The sequence below is a fragment of the Hyla sarda genome, chromosome 6 (assembly GCF_029499605.1).
Source record: "Hyla sarda isolate aHylSar1 chromosome 6, aHylSar1.hap1, whole genome shotgun sequence".
Lineage (NCBI taxonomy): Eukaryota > Metazoa > Chordata > Amphibia > Anura > Hylidae > Hyla > Hyla sarda.
This window is the reverse complement of record NC_079194.1, coordinates 154,265,735-154,285,793: the sequence shown is the minus strand read 5'-3', so window position 1 is coordinate 154,285,793 and position 20,059 is coordinate 154,265,735. Positions and strand designations below refer to the sequence as shown.

At 41.2% G+C, this 20,059-nt stretch overlaps 1 protein-coding gene across 1 annotated transcript in view; it reads left to right on the top strand.

Annotated features, from left to right (window-relative positions):
* The window catches only part of FA2H (fatty acid 2-hydroxylase), a 112,241-nt gene extending 96,801 nt beyond the window's left edge, over nt 1-15,440 (top strand). Inside the window, exons 4-7 of the mRNA XM_056525602.1 lie at nt 684-790; nt 11,458-11,630; nt 14,094-14,346; nt 14,937-15,440. Coding sequence (XP_056381577.1) covers nt 684-790; nt 11,458-11,630; nt 14,094-14,346; nt 14,937-15,013 — 610 coding nt within the window. The 3' untranslated portion in view covers nt 15,014-15,440. The remainder of the gene's footprint in view (nt 1-683; nt 791-11,457; nt 11,631-14,093; nt 14,347-14,936) is intronic.
* Nucleotides 15,441-20,059: the final 4,619 nt, after the last annotated feature.

Below are 20,059 nucleotides of genomic sequence, written 5' to 3'. Positions count from 1 at the left end.
GTGCAATACTATTTTAACATCATGTTTTAAATGTATATAACTAACTTTTACCATTCTGTTTTAGTAATCTGTCTGTGGCAAGGGCCCTGCCCCAGACCTCACAGTATTATTCAATAAATGTAATTATATTTTATATCTTATTATCAGACACATCCTTTCTTTCTTTTGCCTTATTCTAAATTTTCTTCCTAGCCTAGTAGGACTGCTATTTTTCCATTTTTTAATCAGTATATATTTGGCACATGGGTATGTGCAACACAGTATCCTCGGTTTAGGTCTCTTATATTTTACGTAGAGCTCCCACACTTGTACATTAAAATCAGAATTCAGCTGCATTGAACTTTACAGCAGTGCAGTGGAAGCTCAGTTGGTCATTACACATTTATAGCTGGGCAGAGCTTCATGCCTGACTAATTGGGTGGAGCTAGGCAGACCATGTGTCTCATACAACCCCTTTAAATAACTAGGTAGTAACTTTGTTACCTTCCTCTGGTTTCTCTGGTGTGCACCACAGTGTTAATATGTTAAAACCATTATGTGTAAAGCCATGCCCTGCAACCATGCCAGTGTCAACATGATTATTACTATTTATTATTTTTGTCACATTGCAGTGGCTACCTGGCACAGGATTTTTGCTCCCATATGTTGGATTATTGTAATTGCATTTCCTTTTCTCTGTCTAGGTACATTGTGTTGGCAGTTTGGACACCAGTTATAGTATATTTAACATGGTATTGTCTCACAGAACTGGCTCGAGGGGAAACCAGACTGTTTGCTTCATTTACCAAAGGTATAAAATGTTCCATGCCTAATCCCATGCCCCTACCAAAATCTATCTCCAGACTTCCTGAGCTGTAAAAATGTGGGGCAGATTTACTACTAATCCTATGTAATACTAACAGTCTAGAGATGCTTCAGATTTTCCAGTGGCTCAACCTTGGACCAATCTGAGACTTGTCTGACATACAGTCATGGCCATAAATGTTGGCACCCCTGAAATGTTTCTAGAAAATGAAGTATTTCGCACAGAAAAGGATTGCAGTAATACATGTTTTGCTATACCCATGTTTATTCCCTTTGTGTGTATTGTAACTAAACCAAAAAAGGAGGGGAAAAAAGCTAATTGAACATAATGTCACACTAAACCCCAAAAATGGGCTGGACAAAATTATTGGCACCCTTTCAAAATGGTGGAAAAAGTAAGATTGTTTCAAGCATGTGATGCTCCTTTAAACTCACCTGCGGCAAGTAACAGGTGTGGGCAATATAAAAATCACACCTGAAAGCATATAAAAAGGAGAGAAGTTCACTTAGTCTTTGCATTGTGTGTCTGTAGGTGCCACACTAAGCATGGACAACAGAAAGAGCAGAAGAGAACAGTCGACTTGAGAACCACAATTGTGGAAAAATATCAACAATCTCAAGGTTACAAGTCCATCTCCAGAGATCTAGATTTGCCTTTGTCCACAGTGCGCAACATTATCAAGAAGTTTGGCACTATAGCTAATCTCCCTGGGTGTGGACGGAAGAGAAAAATTGATGAAAGGTGTCAACGCAGGATAGTCTGGATGGTGGATAAGCAGCCCCAAACAAGTTCCAAAGATATTCAAGCTGTCCTGCAGGCTCAGGGAGCAGTGTCAGTGCAAACTATCCGTAAACATTTAAATGAAATGGAACGCTATGGCAGGAGACCCAGGAGTAACCCACTGCTGACACAGAGACATAAAAAAGCAAGACTACATTTTGCCAAAATGAACTTGAGTAAGCCAAAATCCTTCTGGGAAAACGTCTTGTGGACAGATGAGACCAAGATAGAGCTTTTTGGTAAAGCACATGATTCTGCTGTTTACTGAAAACAGAATGAGGCCTACAAAGAAAAGAACACAGTACCTACAGTGAAATATGGTGGAGGATCAATTATGTTTTGGGGTTGTTTGATGCCTCTGGCACTGGGTGCCTTGAATGTGTGCAAGGCATCATGAAATCTGAGGATTACCAATGGATTTTGGGTCGCATTGTACAGCCCAGTGTCAGAAAGCTGGGTGTGTGTCCGAGATCTTGGGTCTTCCAGCAGGACAATGACCCCAAACATACGTCAAAAAGCATCCAGAAATGGATGGCAACAAAGTGCTGAAGTGGCCAGCAATGAGTCCAGATCTAAATCCCATTGAACACCTGTGGAGAGATCTTAAAATTGCTGTTGGGAAAAGGTACCCTTCCAATAAGAGAGACCTGGAGCAGTTTGCAGAAAGTGGCCCATGATTTCAGTTATTTTTTCCAAAGGGTGTGCAACCAAATATTAAGTTAAGGGTGCCAATAATTTTGTCCAGCCCATTTTTGGAGTTTGGAGTGACATTATGTCCAATTTGCTTTTTTTCCTGACTTTTTTTGGTTCAGTTCCAATACACACAAAGGGAATAAACATGTGTATAGCAAAACATGTGTTACTGCAATGCTTTTCTGTGAGAAATACTTCATTTTCTTGAAAAATTTCAGGGGTGCAAAACTATTCCTACTGTCAATATGAGAAAATGGTATAGGAGGCACAATTGAGTATTCTTTTGGAATATTTACTTATTTTAATTATTATTTCATAATATTTAGAGTCAAAATTGCAGCAACTTTTTGGCACAATTAACAACAAGGTCTAAGTGTAAATACGTTAATACATTTTTTCACTATGGGGGAGATTTATCAAAACCTGTCCAGAGGAAAAGTTGCTGAGTTGCCCATAGCAACCAATCAGATTGCTTCCTTCATTTTGCAGACCTTTTCAAAAATGAAAGAAGCGATCTGATTGGTTGCTATGGGCAACTCAGCAACTTTTCTTCTGGACAGGTTTTGATAAATCTGCCCCTATGTCTATAAAATTCCAACTGTGAACCATGTTTGAGGAAGAAAAATTTGTGCTCTTTGGGGGCTGCAGCAGCAAGGAAGTAAACACTTACCAGCTGTTTGAGAGCCATATATCCCGTTCAGTAACTTTACAAATATAATGATCCTGAGTTAAAGTCTATGTGGTGTCCCAGTACTGGAGTGCGTCCTATCAGGTAAACATTGCTTCACATTCCTGCGCTAGGCTCCACTGCTCAGGTGATGCTCTGATATTCATTGTAGTCTTTGTCTGTTCATTCATATTGTTTTGCACTGTACCTTTAAGAAATGTAAAGGATATTTGTTAGGAGGCATGATGAAGAGTACCCATGGGACCCTGGCCTAATGGGAAGCCCCCTAACTAGGCCATAAAAAGTGTAGGGGGAGGAGTTATACAGTTTAGGAGTTTGTTGAGCCTAGTGCCGAGCTCAGTGTGAGCTGCAGTGTGGAGAAGAGACAGCAGAAGTGTGAGGGGATTGAAGGGAAGCCTAAAGAAATCTTCAAGCAAGCGGCCACACCATTCTGCAAGTGTTCCCTGCCCAGGAGGAGTCCGAAATTCCTAATTGTAAGCATAAGAGCCGGTGAGTCGACGGGCCACGCAGTGCTAGTTCATACACTGGCAATGTAGCATTTATTGGACACTATCAGAACCTTAGTCAGCGTGGGAGGCCTCAGAATTAAAGTGTACCCTTCAGATCCAACAAAAAAAAATATATTTTTAATATATCACTCAGTTCCTAATCCTGACTATGTACATAGGTGTCTAGCATCTTTATTTATTTTTTTTATTACACTTTTAATTTAGCTCACTAGTCTGAATTCCTCTCAAAGGGAGGGGGTGTGGCCTCACTGTGCAGATCTCCGCCCCCTCCCTCAGTACGCTGTCTGCTCACATCTCGCCTAGCATTAGCAAAACTACAACTCCCAGCTTGTCCTCATTGACAGTAGTGGGACACAAGCTGACAGTGGGAAGATTTTTCCTCCAGCTGTGACTCCTGCGCTCACAGCTGTCAATCAAGGAAGTGGGTCCATGACATAGGTGATGACTGCCTTTTTATAGTATGAAATACTGAAAATTTTCTAATGAAAGCAATTGCAAAACCTGTTTGGTTTTGCATGCTTTACAACATATCAAAAGTTTTTGTATCTGACAGTGCCCATTTAAGTCTAAAGTCCCGTACCTGCAACAAGTAAAGTCAGTTCAGTGTAAAATACTTCAAGTCACAGCAAGTCTACTGGGCTCCTTGCATCTTCTCCACTCTAAGGCTTAGTTCACACCACGTTTTTGCAATACAGTTCACGTATCAGGTTTTTAATAAAAAACGGATTCCTCAAAACCTGACTAAACTGTATCAAAATGTGTGTACAAATTTTTATCTGTATACGGTTGAAAACCATATACGGTTTGAAAAATGATGTCCGGTTGCATCCGTTTTTTAAGAAAAAAAACGTAAACTTTTTAAACTTTTCACTCCATTATGAATAAAGTTTCATTTGTTAGATTGAAATTCCAAGAAAAAAAACGGTGCAAAGTAAAAAACCATATGGTGAATACCGGATGGAACCGTACACACATACGGTTCTGTACGGTTCCCATTGACTCCCAAAAAATTTATACGGTTTAATACGGTTTTTCACCCGGACCAAAAACAGTGGTAGGCCACGGTTTTCTGTCTGGAAAAAAAAAGTTAAAAACCTTATGGTTTTAAAAACGGAGATGACCATATACATTATGGTGCATACGATTTTGAATGGGAAATCTATGGGCATGGTTTTCTGTACGGTGGCCTACGTTTATTTTTATGAAACCATATGCTTAAACCGTATAGCAAAATCGTGGTGTGAACCCACCCTAATCTGCGCTGTGAAGATTGTAACATCTACTCCTGCCTCAGTAAAGACAGTTATCCGTAACCTGGCATCGGTATATTTATTATCCCGCACCTGGCCCAGGAGAAGCTGTCCCAACCTCGGACCGTGTAGGTTAACAGTGCCCTGGCATCATAAATATATCCGAACACCCTTCACGCAGTACCCCATAATTGGACGCCACACCTATATTTTTATTTTCCATTTAAATTTATCTTTATTGCTACATTTCAATTACAGTAGTTATACATTCTTCATAAAATTACACTTTCATTTTCTTCACATATTAACAATATTACAAAATGTTTAACCCCCCTATACATCTATTCTTATTACTAATTTGAATAATCCCTCCTCTCTCCTCCCCCTCCCATATCCCACCCTTAATCATTAGGTAAAAAAAATTAAAAAGAGTACCATATATCTATACAAAAAAAATAAAAAATATCTAATAATAATATTAACTTATTGTTTTTTACATTTATGCCGCATGAAATGTGGACATATCATCCAACATCAAAAAGAGAGCTTTACAGCATGGTTTAACCCTTTAAGCACCCAGGGCATACCTGTACATCTGTGGAAATTTCCACCGGGATTCCTTCTGAGATCATTCAATTCAGACCGGCAATTTGCGGCGATATCGGGTTTCGGGTCATCTTGTACGGCACTGTTTCCAAAATGGAGCCTCCAGCTGTTGAAAAACAACAACTCCCAGTATTGCTGAACAGACTGTTGAGGCATGCTGGGAGTTTTGCAACAGCTGGAGACACCCTGTTTGGGGAAAACTGCAGTAGGGTATTTTGGTGGCGGATGCAAATCCCCAAAATAGGCCTCAAATGCGCATGGCGCACTCTCGCTTTGGAGCCCTGTTTTATTTCAAGGCAACAGTTTAGTGCCACATATGGGGTATTTCCATACTCGGGAGAAATTGTGTTACAAATTTTTTACACTAACATGCTGGAGTTGCCCCATACTTTTAATTTTCACAAGTGGTAAAAGGAAAAAAAAAGACCCCCAAAATTTGTAATGCAATTTCTCCTGAGTACGGAGCTACCCCATATGTGGGTGTAAAGGGATCTGCGGACGCACAACATGGCTCAGAAGTGAGAGTGCACTATGTACATTTGAGGTCTAAATTTGTGATTTCCACAGGGGTGGCTGATTTTACAGTGGTTCTGACATAAACGCAAAACAATAAATACCCACATGTGACCCCATTTTGGAAACTACACCCCTCACGGAATGTAACAAGGGGTATAGTGAACCTTAAAACCCTACAGGTGTTTGATGAATTTTTGTTGAAGTTGGATGTGAAAATGAAAAAAAAAAATTCCACTAAAATGCTGGTGTTATCCTACATTTTTCATTTTTACAAGGGAGAATAGGATAAAAGCCCCCCAAAATTTGTAGCCCCATTTCTTCTGAGTATGAACATACCCCGTATGTGGATGTAAAATGCTCTGCAGGCAAACTACAATGTTCAGAAGAGAAGGAACGCCATTGGGCTTTTGGAGAGAGAATGTGTCCGAAATTGAAGGCCATATGTGTTTACAAAGCCTCCATAGTGCCAGAAAAATGGACCCCCCCACATGTGACCCCATTTTGGAAACTACACCCCTCATGTAATGTAATAAGGGATACAGTGAGCATTTACACCCCACAGGTGTCTAAGTGATTTTTGGAACAGTGGTCCGTGAAAATTAAAAATGTAATTTTTCATTTGCACAGCCCACTGTTCCAAAGATCTGTCAAACGTCAGTAGTTAAGTATAATTAGTTCAGCATAGAGAGATCAATACTCAGTTATTTGAGCAAAAAGAAATCAGTATCTGAATAATATCCCAGTCACTGATACAGTAGCGACTTGGGTTGTGCCTGGAATGAGTAGATGCAGTACACAATAAAACAGTGAGCAGGGAATGCCTCAAATGGTCCAGTCTGTAGACCTCTTTGAGTTGCTGCGTCCGCGCTCGTCTCCTGCGCAAACCCGCTGTAGCGGGGTGCCGTGCAGTTGTGCCGGCTACAGTAGCCGGCACAACTCCACGGCTCCCTGCCACAGCAGGCACAACCCAAGTCGCTACTGTTTCAGCGACTGGGATATTATTCAGATACTGATTTCTTTTTTCTCAAATAACTGAGTATTGATCTCCCTATGCTAAACTAACTATACTTATATATCTTCTGAGTCACTGTCTCCTCTTATGCCCCTGAGGAAGACATTTGACTGTTGTCAGAAACGCGTCGGGCTACAAATTGGAGACGTGCAGACTGAGATAGTGACTATATCTACAAGCATTGAGATATTTTAATTGTAAAGTAATTGACTTTAATAGGAGTCCATATATTGCATCTTTTTGGAGGGCCAACTGTTTGCCCATGTACGGTATACACTCACTAATAAATATATGTTTTTGTGATTAACTAGTAAAAGTTATGTTTTATGTCACTCCTCATCAATTGCTATATTGATATAGACTGGGAGCACTGCATACCTAGGTTTATAGATACCTGACCTATCTCATATTATTTTCTAAACGCCAGTAGTGTCTAAATGCTCACTACACCCCTTATTAAATTCTGTGAGGGGTGTAGTTTCCAAAATGGGGTCATGTGGAGGGGGGGGGGGTGTCTACTGTTCTGGCACCATGGGGGCTTTGTAAACGCACATGGCCACCAATTTCTATTCCAACCAAATTCTCTCTCTAAATGCTCAATGGCGCTCCTTCTCTTCTGAGCCTGCAGAGCATTTTAAATCCACATATAGGGTATTTCCATACTCAGGAGAAAAAGCCTCCCAAAATTTGTAACCCCATTTCTTCTATTACCCCGTTTTAGTTAAAAAAAATCAAATTTTTCATTTTCATGTCCAACTTTAGTGGAAATTTGTCAAACACCTGTGGGGTGCTAAGGCTCACTGTACCCCTTACGTTCCTTGAGAGGTGTAGTTTCCAAAATAGTATGCCATGTGGTTTTTTTTTGCTGTTCCGGCACCATAGGGGTTTCCTAAATGCAACATGCCCCCCAAAAACCATTTCAGCAAAATTTGCTTACCAAAAGCCAAATGTGACTTCTTCTCTTCTGAACATTGTAGTGCGCCCGCTGTGCACTTGACGTCCACACATGGGGTATTTCCATACCCAGAAGAGATGGAGTTACAAATTTGGGGGGGCATTTTCTCCTATTACATCTTGTAAAAATGTAAAATTTGGGGGAAAACCATCATTTTAGTGAAAAAAAATAAATTCATTTACACATCCAACTTTAACGAAAAGTCGTCAAACACTTGTGAGGTGTTAAATGGGCACTGTCAGATACAAAAACTTTAGATATGTTGTAAAGCATGCAAAACCAATAGGTTTTACAATTGCTTTCATTAGAAAATTTTCAGTATTTCATACTGAAAAAGCCAGTCAAACAACTGCCCCCCCTTCCTGCTTGGACACTTACTAGTCCTGCTGTGTCCATGCGCCATCGACTTGGACACACTTGATTGACAGCTGTGAGCGCAGGGCTCACAGCTGGAGGAAAAATCCTCCCACTGTCAGCTTGGGTCCCGCTACTGTCAGTGAGGACAAGCTGGGAGTTGTAGTTTTGCTAATGCTAGGGGAGATGTGAGCAGACAGCATACTGAGGGAGGGGGCGGAGACCTGCACAGTGAGGCCACACCCCCTCCCTTTGAGAGGAATTCAGACTAGTGTAATAAAAAAAATTAAGGTGCTAGACACATAAAAATTAGATGTACATGGTCAGGATTAGGTACTGAGTGATATATTAAAAAAAAAAAATTTTTGTTGGATCTGATGGGTATGCTTTAAGGCTCACAGTACCCCTTGTTATGTTCCTTAAGGGGTGTATTTTCCAAAATAGTATGCCATGTTGTTTATTTTTTGCTGTTCTGGTACTATAGGGGCTTCCTAAATGTGACATGACCCCCAAAAACCATTTCAGAGAAACTCACTCTCCAAAATCCCATTGTTCTTCCTTCCCTTCTGAGCCCTCTACTGCGCCCGCCGAACACTTTACATACACATATTAAAGGTATTTCCTTACTCAAGTGAAAATGGGCTGGGTCCTTAAGGGGTTAATAACTCTCAACATGTCTGGAAATAAGTTAATTAGTATCATGTTATGTTAAATGACTATACTTTTGAATTTTTCTATTACATAGTTAACATACAGTCCAGATTTTTCCCATTGCTATTCAATTTAGAAAAAGTGTTGCCCAGGTGGCAAATTTTTATGTCCGCTTGGATGCTGTAGTTTCACTTTAAATGTGATAACATGTTTAAAAAAATATAGAATAAAAAAAAAACAGTAAGAAAGCTTTGTTACAAAAACTCCTTTGATTAGCTGGTTTCTGTAATGGCAAGGTCAGTTCACTACTGAACAGTCATCTGGTGTAGGAGAACTGACTCCACCACATGCCACAACTGCTGTACATCAATACAAGAAAGCCACAGCCAAATGTTGTCAGGGAGTCAGTAGGGAATTATGAAATGTCAATCACACTTTTTGTTTTTGCGTTTGCTGCTTTTGGATCACTGGATGTTTCCCCAAAATGCAGCATGTGCCAGCATGTACAGGGGTAAATAGTGATTCATAGCATCACTACCTACCTCCAAAGGCTGCATGATATAGTTCACCGCTGTATACTGTACTGTACTGGAGAGTCCCTGCTCCTAACGGGGTGAGCTGTGCCCGCAGCTATGCAGCCACTCTTACAGCTCAGGATGGGCAGGACGTATACATTGTGTACCTACTGCCCAGCAAGAACATAAATAAACCTGTGATCTGTTTAGTAGTCAGTAAGCAGGCATCCATATAAAAATAGGGGGAATCCAACACTTTTTCTTTTATTTATTAAGTGTGAGGTCATCCCTATTTTCAGTATCAGCTAGCTACCAACCAAGCAGTAACAGCCTGACCTTGGGTGGGTGAGGACCATTGTTTTTGGCCCTCCCAAGCCTAAGTAACATCAGCCTGTTACCTCTTAGGCCCAGGAGCACCATTTTGTGATGCTCCTGGGCCAGTTGGTACTCCTGTTCCTTTCTGTCATCCTATGTTGCTCCGCTTCTAGTGATGTCCTCACTAGAAGCGGGGCTACACAGGACCAGTCCGGAGCAGAAACAGAGGTGGGTAAGGGAATTTTTGATCACAGTCTACAGCCATCTATACAGGCTTGTGGCTTGGAGTAGAATTAGATTTGTCTCAGAAGGTTATACAGTAACTGCTTAGTCAAATGTCTGCAGGCCATGTGTCATCAAGATGGCTGCCCAAAACCATGTGATCAGTGTAGACTCAAAATGGCTGACGACACATAAGCCTCAGTAAATATTCAAAATGGCTGCTGACCATGTGGTTTAGTGAATATAATATACTCATAAAACCACAAATACATTACAATAGCTGTATACTTTATACCCCCCAATGAGTTAACTAGTGCTGCTGAGAACTTTTTCATTGCTGTGCTGAGCACTATGCACCGGCCTAGCAAGGGGTTACCGTAAACCAGTGGTCTATACAGATTCCTGCTTTACTGTATGTTCCTTGATGAGCAGGGACTCCCATCAGTGTAATGACCACCAGAGTCCGAGCTCTGGTATAGTATACAGTGTTGCGCTATGCACTCCTGTGTACAGCCGGCTCAGGTAAGTAGTGATGCGTGGCACTCCGGGGGCCAGGCTCCCTGCATCCGACCCACGGCGTGGTACCATTTATCCATTGTCTCCTCCCAAGTAACGTAACCTTTTATTTTTTACCATCGACAAAGCCACATGAGGGCTTGTGTCAATGTTTTTGGTTCATATATCTTATTGCTTATTTTTTATGATACCACATTTTTATTGTTTTTTTTTTACTACATTGCAAAAATAAAAACATGAAAACATTACAAGATCATTAACTTTTTCACCTGACGTAGCTATTGTTAGGGCCAATTTTTTTACGGTAAAACTGAGTTTTTATCGGTATTATTTGGGAATACATTAATTAATTGGTATTAATTTGGAATACATATGACTTTTGATCATTTTCTTTTGCGTTTTTTGGAGCCGAATTAACAAAATACTGCAGTAATGGAGTTTTTTTTTTACAGTGTTCAACTTGTGGGATAAATATTAAAATAATTGTATTGTTCTGGTAATTATGGACCTAGTGATAGTAAATAGATGCATTTTTACTTTATATTTCTGTGTATATAAAGAGTTAGGAAGGGGAAAGATATTTATTTTTTGGGAAGATTTTTTATTTTTTTTTACTACATTTTACTTTCTTTATTTTATTTATTTTTCAAGGTGACTGGCACATGAGTGCAGTGGCATGTGAAGGGTTAAACTACCTGGAGCTCCTGGCACCTGGAGCCCAGTGGGTTAGAATAAGTACCATTAATGATCGCCTTTAAAAGATGTTTCAACTGTCAATAAGAGTTTAAAAAGTTCCCCTGTCATATACTAAACACAGTGCAGTAGTGCTTTACGTATGATCCAGGGATACCTTTGTTAAGCATTTAGGGTGATTTATATCCATAAAATGTTTTGTAAGGTGTCTTTTATGCTCCAGGGCCGCAACTCCTCTCTCTGTGCTTATGCCATGCTTGTTGCTCCTAGTGATGGCCATCAATGTGTATTATGGCGCATGCGTGGTGAGTCTACAAATGATTTAGAACCTCTCTGTTCATGGTTCATGCTAACTGACACCATTTTTGTTTTGGCAGAATACTCCATTCCTGTTCCAATGTTCTGCTTCTTCCCTCTCTTTCTTGTGGGAATGTTGGTGTGGACACTTATGGAATATGGAATTCACAGATATATATTTCACATGAACCCCCCAGCCAGCAACTACTTCCTCATCACCCTGCATTTTATGCTTCATGGACAACACCATAAGGTGAGATGGAGAGAAGGTTTACACATAAACATCATTGTTGAGTGTCTTGAGTTTGCATATATTTAAAGGGGTACTCCGGTGGAAAATATATATTTTTTTATCAACTGGTGCCAGAAAGTTAAACAGATTTGTAAATGACTTCTATTAAAACAATCTTTACCCTTCCAGCACTTTTTTAGCAGCTTTATGCTACAGAGGAAATTCTATTCTTTTTAAATTTCTTTTTTGTCTTGTCCACAGTGCTCTCTGCTGACACCTCTGTCCCTGTCAGAAACCATCCCGAGGAGCATAGGTTTCAATGAGGATTTTCTCCTGCTCTAAACAGTTCCTGATACGGGCATCAGGTGTCAGCAGGGAGCACTGTGGACAAGACAAAAAAGAAATTCAAAAAGAAAATAATTTCCTCTGTAGAATACAGCTGCTAAAAAGTACTGAAAGGGTAAAGATTTTTTAATAGAAGTAATTTACAAATCTGTTTAACTTTCTGGCACCAGTTGATTTAAAAAAAAAAAAAAAAAAATTCCACTGGAAAACTCTTCGCTGGTGCAGGGAATGATAATCCCCCCTTCCCTTTGTTTTGTTTTTTGATAAATCTCTGCTGCTTTTTTCAGTAAGAACTTTCCTAATGCCATTAGATAAATGTCTGTGCTAGACATGTGGCAGACACATTGGAGCATGGCTGATTACAGCATATGCATTGAAGCTGTGTCTTGTAACAGACTGAGTACCTGTTTGTCCAGCACATGAACAGGATACTTTTTTTTTTATCTATGGGAAGCTGTAATGTGTAGTCACACATTTGAGGCATGTCTAATTAGTAAGCCATAAAGGTGAATTGATGAAGGCATTCAATGGGGGAGATTCTCAAAAGCTGCTGTAATTTCTGTTCCAGCTATATTATTCACCTCCTCACATTTTCAAAGTTCTCTTGTGCTGCTTAAAAAATATGAAAATATGTGAAAATTCATTTGAGCGCCACTTATGTTTTTTTTTGCGCCCAAAAATGTTTTTTGTTGCAGCCATATTGGATTTTTTAGTGCCAAAATTGCAGAGTTTGGCGCCAAAATCGGCAATTTTGCGTCAAACATCTCCCGAAATATTCTATGGTTACTAGTGCTCAGACAAGCGATAACTGTATAAATAAAACATTTCTGAGCTTAAATGTGAGTGCAGGTGCAATGACCAAGGAAAAAAAAAAAAAAAAAAAAAAAAAAAAAAATATATATATATATATATATAGATATATATTATATTATAACATTTTTCAATAATAACCTTTTTTTTATTTTTTTAATAATTGCTTAAATAACACCTTTCCACCCCACAAAAAAGTAAAAAAAAAACAATAAAACTACAACCATTTCTGTGATTTCTAAACTATCAAAAGCTGGTGTGAAATTTTTATGTAAACTGGACTCTCACCTAGTGCTGGGCGGTATGACCAAAATGCATATCACAGTATTTTTGTAAGTTATAGCGGTTCTTCACGGTATTTCATGGTATTCTTCCCCCCCCCCCCCCACGCTGGGGAACTAATCAAATGTGACCCGCCGGCACTGCTCTACTACTCTAACCCCCCCTCCCCCCAATGAATTATCAGCCGCAGTGCTGCGCTGTCCCCCACATCGGGGAACTAATCATATGTTACCCGCAGGCACTGCCCCCCCTGTCCTCATGTGATCCGCCGGCGATTTAAATGAACGAGCTGCGTGCTGCGGCGCTGGAAATGATTAAAGGACATCTGTACTGCATGAGTTTTCCATATTCCTGTGCCTGGGCTGCAAAAATAAACAAAATAAACTTTGACTCACCTTCCTACATTCCCCCATTGCTCCAGTATTGGCCTCACGGTCCTCCGCTGCGATCCTCATGCTTTTTCCTGGGGACGGGAATGTCACAGTGCCGTCAGCGTATCACCAGCAGCAGCGATGTCCCGTCTCAGCCGGTGATTACTGTCATGTAAGGAGCGTGTCCTTTAATCATTTCCAGCGCCGCGGCCCGCGACTCATTCATTTAAAGCGTCGGTGGCTCACAGGAGAACGGGGGTGGGAGAGCAGCACCTGCGGGTAACATATGATTAGTTCCACGATGTGGGGGACAGCGCAGCGCTACGGCTGATAATTCATTCATTCGAAGGGGGAGGGACCCGACTGGTATTGCGGTAAAGGAAAAATTCCTATCATACAGAAAAAACATACCGATATTCGGTATGAACCGGTATACCGCCCAACACTACTGTCACCCCTTTGAAAATATGATTTAAAGCAGACAATATAGGTGGACATGGTCACTATTACAAAACTGACGTGAACAGTTGTCGCAAAAAATTTTTTTCTTGCCCCAAAATTCTTTGAGAATCTCCCCCAGTGTCTCTTTCAGCAGATGTGACAGGTTTTGCAGCATTTTGTAAAATGAGACCAGTAATATCAGACCACATCCTAATACTTCTTTCTCCTCTCCTAGGCTCCCTTTGACAGCTCACGTTTGGTTTTTCCTCCGGTCCCTGCTTCATTTGTGATCATACCACTGTACCTCCTGCTACAGGTGGTTCTTCCCCAAGTAGTGGGACTCTCCCTGTTTGTCGGGGGGCTGTTTGGATATGTTGCATATGATATGACACACTACTACCTACACTACGGTTCACCCTCTAAAGGGTCTTACCTCGCCTGGCTCAAGTCTTATCATGTCCGACATCACTTTGAGCACCAGAAGTCAGGTATGCAAAGAAATCTATTTTACCGTATGATACTTACAGAAATGTTTGCAACCTAGAAACCTTGTCCTCTCTGGATTGCCCTTGTAATGAAAAAAAGTATGCCAGTGTGTACCCACAGCAGCGTTAATTAACAGAATGTACTCTACTAGTGATTATATCTGATCCACTTCCATGATGTTAAATCCCTCAAAATAAGTAGGTAGACTATGTTCAGTCCATCAATATGAATGGGACTGCCACAGTATTCGTTGGCATACCTTTTGTTAGTAACCTGACTTACATCAGCGACAGGCTGGGTTGACACTATGCTCAGGCTCTGACATGTATGCTTATGTCAGATCATTGAACAGTGAGGTGAGCCTGTAACATACTAAAGTTGGTGTTTAAATACAGACATTTTAAATACAGAGTGCAGCCATTTTTGGGATATCAACTTTTATTACATTTAAAAAAAAACAAGTAAAACTGAATAATCCCCATTAAAGGTAAATTTAGTCAGCCAGCCTCTGTATTAGTAATGCTAGCAGGCCTATCAAGGTGAAAACAGGATGCTGCCACTCACTTCATTTTTTTTTCTCCCCCCCACCTAGGATTTGGCATAACCAGCACCCTATGGGATCGTCCATTTAATACTCTCATCCCTGAAGATGCAATAAAAGATTACTAGTTGCTTCAGAGAATCACTGTGTTGACTATGATGCCTGCTGACTACAGTTGACATGTTGGGGGAGGAGAAAACCATTGTATTTCAGTCATTAAATATTTTTTAATTATTTTTAGTTTTCTTTAGTTTTTTTTTCTTCCATTGATCCCATGGGAGCTTTTCAGCAGGAATTAATTATTTATTTAAGCTTAAAAGAAAAATCTGAGAAGTTCAGGGGGGAATTATAGCGACTGGTTACTGAGTGCCCGACCTCTTCCAGCTGTAACAGCGCTGTGTACGCCGGATGAGACTTTGACTTGACCATGAAAAAAAGAATGGACTCCTGTTTAAATACCAAAATGGCACTGACAATTAAATATGTTAACCAACCATGTGAAATACTTGCTGTAAAATCCGTAATATGTACAAATGCTTGAAAAAATAAACTAACTTTTTTTTGTAAGAAACTTTATTTAAATTTTTTCCTCTTAATGAAAAAGCTGCAATGTAAATCATGGGCGAAAAACATAAGCGTTTGACTTATAATTGCTACATTATCAGACTACCTCAGACTTTAATAGACAATGGAACCAAGTTTAGGCATTAATTGTAGTTATTACTCAAAATGATTATTTTATAAGAGACACCAGACCTTCAAGGTTCAGAGTTTAATTGTATGGAAACTAGACATGTGACTTCTAAGTGCATCAAAACATAAAGTTAACAAGTTTTCTGTGAATTAGTTTCAGCATAAATTTACATAGGAATAAGAAATAAGAAGATCGTGGGATATAAGCAACTTTTAACAAGGCCTAGTTATCTGTGCAAGACCAGCCGCGGTCAGGATTTTAAAAACTGCAAGCCTTGTGGGGTTTTCTCATACAGCAGTGTAAAAAGAATACAAAGAATAGTGGGACTAAGGAAGAGGAGAATGCTGGTGATATAAACAGCCATTTAATGAAAGGGGGGGGGGGGGGGCAGAGAAGGATACAGTAGAATGCAATGCTAGTGCTTCAAATAATGTGTCACATGGCACAACTCCCCATTCCTTAGCACAAATGAGGTATAAATGCAGATGGCCAGTTCATCTACCATTAAAACAGAAAGAGAGAACAATTGAATCACTGAGCAGTGGAAAAACTTTGCCTGATCAGATTTATCCAGATTACTGTTGAACCATGATCATGGGAGGATTTGGCATAAGCAGTGTGAACCTATGAACCCGCCCTTTCAGTTATCAACATATGAGGTAGTGGGTAATATTTTCATGGGAAATCCTGGCTCCACTGATATCTATGGATGGACAACAGTTGGACAGTAGGATCTACCTTTTGGAAGAAGAATAATGGGCCATGTCCCAAGGCTCCTATATTCATGGATTGATTCCAGGAACATGACAGTGAGTATTATCTGCTTCCTTGGCCTTCACAGTCCTCACAACCTTATTGTGTAGAGCATCTCTGGGACAAAGTAGAACAGTCTATTCAGAGCATGTCAGTACCACAATCTATTTTGCAGCAACTGTGAGAAGCTTTCCTGTCTCTGTGGGCCAATATTCCAGCACAGCAATTTCAACACCAAGTAAAGTCCATGCCATGACAAATGGCTGCGTTTCTGACGGCCAAAGGAGATCCAACATTATACTATATCAGTGAATATATAGCTTGTCATGTCCTAATGGAGTAAAGGGAGGGCATAGCAAGGTGATAGATTTTTGACCACTATTAAGAGAGTGGAGCCCTCTGACAACAAACATATATATTGTGTATATAGCCACTTAGATAGCACAGTAAAAGAATCTCTCTGCGGATCACCAATACCATGTGTGCTAATGCTTACAGTATAAAAATAATAAATACCCGAGAAGGGGCATGAACCAACCTTCATGATGAATGAGAAGAAAAAAAGTTAGAGGTTAACTCCGTTACATAAGGATTTTTCAAACCGGTATTTCTGGATAAAAGGGTGCATTGTGTATACTCCTAACAACATAGTAACATTGTGTGAAGAGCAAGATATTTCATAGCTGACAAGCAACACATAGCAGGTAATACACACACACACACACACACACACATTACTTACATATTCCTTTTATTAGCCACTTTCTATATAAGAGTTATCCAATAGTTCTACTTCAGTGAATGGCACTCTGCACTGTCATCCTGATGCTAGTTACTGCTGCCTTTACTCAGTCTTTGGGGCTGCAGGAAATATCTAATGATTATAATTTTTCTGCTTTATCAGAGTCCTACGGCTTGTGAATGGATTTATCCTGATGATACAGTCATGGCCGTAAATGTTGGCACCCCTGAAATTTTTCAAGAACATGAAGTATTTCTCACAGAAAAGGATTATAGTAACATTTTTTTTTTGCTTTACACATGTTTATTTCCTTAGTGCTTATTGGAACTAATTCAAAAAAGGCAGGGAAAAAAGCAAATAGGACATAATGTCACACCAAACTCCAAAAATGGTTGCACACCCTTTGGAAAAATTTACTGAAATCAGTCGCTTCCTATAACCATCAATGATCTTCTTACACCTCAGCTGGAATGTTGGACCATTCTTCTTTTGCAAACTGCTCCAGGTCTCTCTTATTGGAGGGGGGGGGGCCTTTTCCCAACAGCAATTTTAAGATCTCTCTACTGGTGTTCAATGGGGTTTATCATTGCTGGCCACTTGAGAACTCTCCAGCGCTTTGTTGCCATCCATTTCTGGGTGTTTTTTGACGTATGTTTGGGGTCATTGTCCTGCTGGAAGACCCAAGATCTCGGACACAAACCCAGCTTTCTGACACTGGGCTGTACAGTGCGACCCAAAATTCATTGCTAATCCTCAGATTTCATGATGCCTTGCACACATTCAAGGCACCCAGTGCCAGAGGCAACAAAACAACCCCAAAACATCATTGAACCTCTACCATATTTCACTGTAGGTACTGTGTTCTTTTCTTTGTTGGCCTCATTCCATTTTCAGTAAACAGTAGAATGATGTGCTTTACCAACAAGCTCTATTTTGGTCTCATTGGCCACAAGACGTTTTCCCAGAAGGATTTTCTCAAATTCATTTTGGCAAAATGTAATCTTGCTTTTTTATTTCTGTGTCAGCAGTGGGGTCTCCTGCCATAGTTTTTCATTTAATTTAACTCCTTGGGGACAAAGGGCGTATGCATATGCTCTAGCGTCCCGCCACTTAAGGATGGAGGGCATATCCATATGCCCTCCGTATTTCCGATCACCGCAGCTCGCCGGTCGGTGATCGGACCGGGATGACTGCTGATATCTATCAGCAGGCATCCCGTGGCAATGCCTAGGGGGGTCCTGAGACATCCCCCCCCCCCATGTCGGCGATTGCAGAAAATCGCAGGTCAATTCAGACCTACGATTTGCCGCAATCCAGGCCCGGAAAATAAGAATGATCGGAGCTGTCAGAGCCAGCTCCGACCATCCTAAAGGATAGAAGCGAGGTGGCCTCCTATCCCCTGCCATTGGTCGGTCAGGCTGACCACCAGTAGCTGGAGGGGGCCGGGGGGTTTAGAGTTAATTTCCCCGCTCTGCCCGGCGATCGAAATCGGTGCAGGGGGGGGGGAGCATGGCCGGCTTACCCGGACAGGCAGATGCGGCATTCCAGAGCAGCGGCGGCAGCAGCAGCAGGAGTGTGGCCGGAAAGTGTGCATGGAGAAAGCTGCAGTGAAGATCGCGGTAAGTGATCTTCTCTGTGGCCTTCTAAAAGCTACAAAACTACAACTCCCAGCATGCCCACACAGCCAAAGGGTGTCTGGGCATGCTGGGAGTTGTAGTTTTGCAACATCTGTAGGGTCACAGTTTGGAGACCACTGTGTAGTGGTCTCTAAACTGTGGTCCTCCAGATGTTGCAAAACTACAACTTTCAGCATGCACTGACTATCTGGGCATGCTGAAAGTTTTGCCCATCTGAAGTGGCACAGTTTGGAGACCCAGCATTTCCCATACAATTCCCAGCATGGCCAGACAGGGATGCTGGGCATGTAGTTTTGCAATATCTGGCCCTTAATATTGCAGAACTACAACTCCCAGCATGCCTGGACAGTCTGGGCATGCTTGCAGTTGTAGTTTTGCAACATCTGGAGGGCTTCAGTTTGGAGGCCACTACTTAGCGGTCTCCAAACTGTTCTTCCCCAGTTATTGCATAACTACAACTCCTAGCTGCCCAGACTGTCCAGGCATTCTGGGAGTTGTAGTTCTGCAACATCTGAAGGGCCAGATATTGCAGAACTACACACCCAGCATCCCTGACTGTCTGGCCATGCTGGGAATTGTAGTTTTGCAACAGCTGTAGGCACACTGGTTGGGAAACACTGAGCTAGAATCTGTTTCCTAACTCAGTGATTCCAACCCGTGTGCCTCCAGCTGTTGCAAAACTACAACTCCCAGAATACACTGACGGACCGTACATGCTGGGAGTTGTAGTTTTGGAACAGCTCGAGGCACACGGGTTGGAATCACTGAGCTAGAGTCTGTTTTCTAACTCAGTGGTTCCCCACCAGTGTGCCTACAGCTGTTGTAAAAGTACAACTCCCAGCATGTACGGTCTGTCAGTGCATTCTGGGAGTTGTCATTTTGCCACAGCTGAAAGTTTGGGGGCCCCCCCCCCATGTGAATGTATAGGGTACATTCACACGGGCGCGTTTACAGTGGGTTTTCTTCTACAAGTTTGAGCTGCGGCAAATTTTCTTCCGCAGCTCAAACTCCCAGCGGAAAACTTACTGTGAACCCCCGCCTGTGTGAATGTACCCTAAAAACACTACACTACACTACTCTAACAATAATAAAAAGTAAAACACTACATATACATCTCCTTACACGTCCCCCCCCCCAATACAAATGAAAAACGTCTCATACGGCAGTGTTTCCTAAACGGCGCCTCCAGCTGCTGCAAAACCACAACTCCCAGTGTTACCGGACAGCCATAGACTGTCCTGACAAGCTGGAAGTCTTACAACAGCTGTTTGGGAAACACTGCTGTAGGGTTTTTGTGGAGACAAGCCCCATCCTTGTAACCTGGTCTGCCCCTATTGCAAATTCCTTA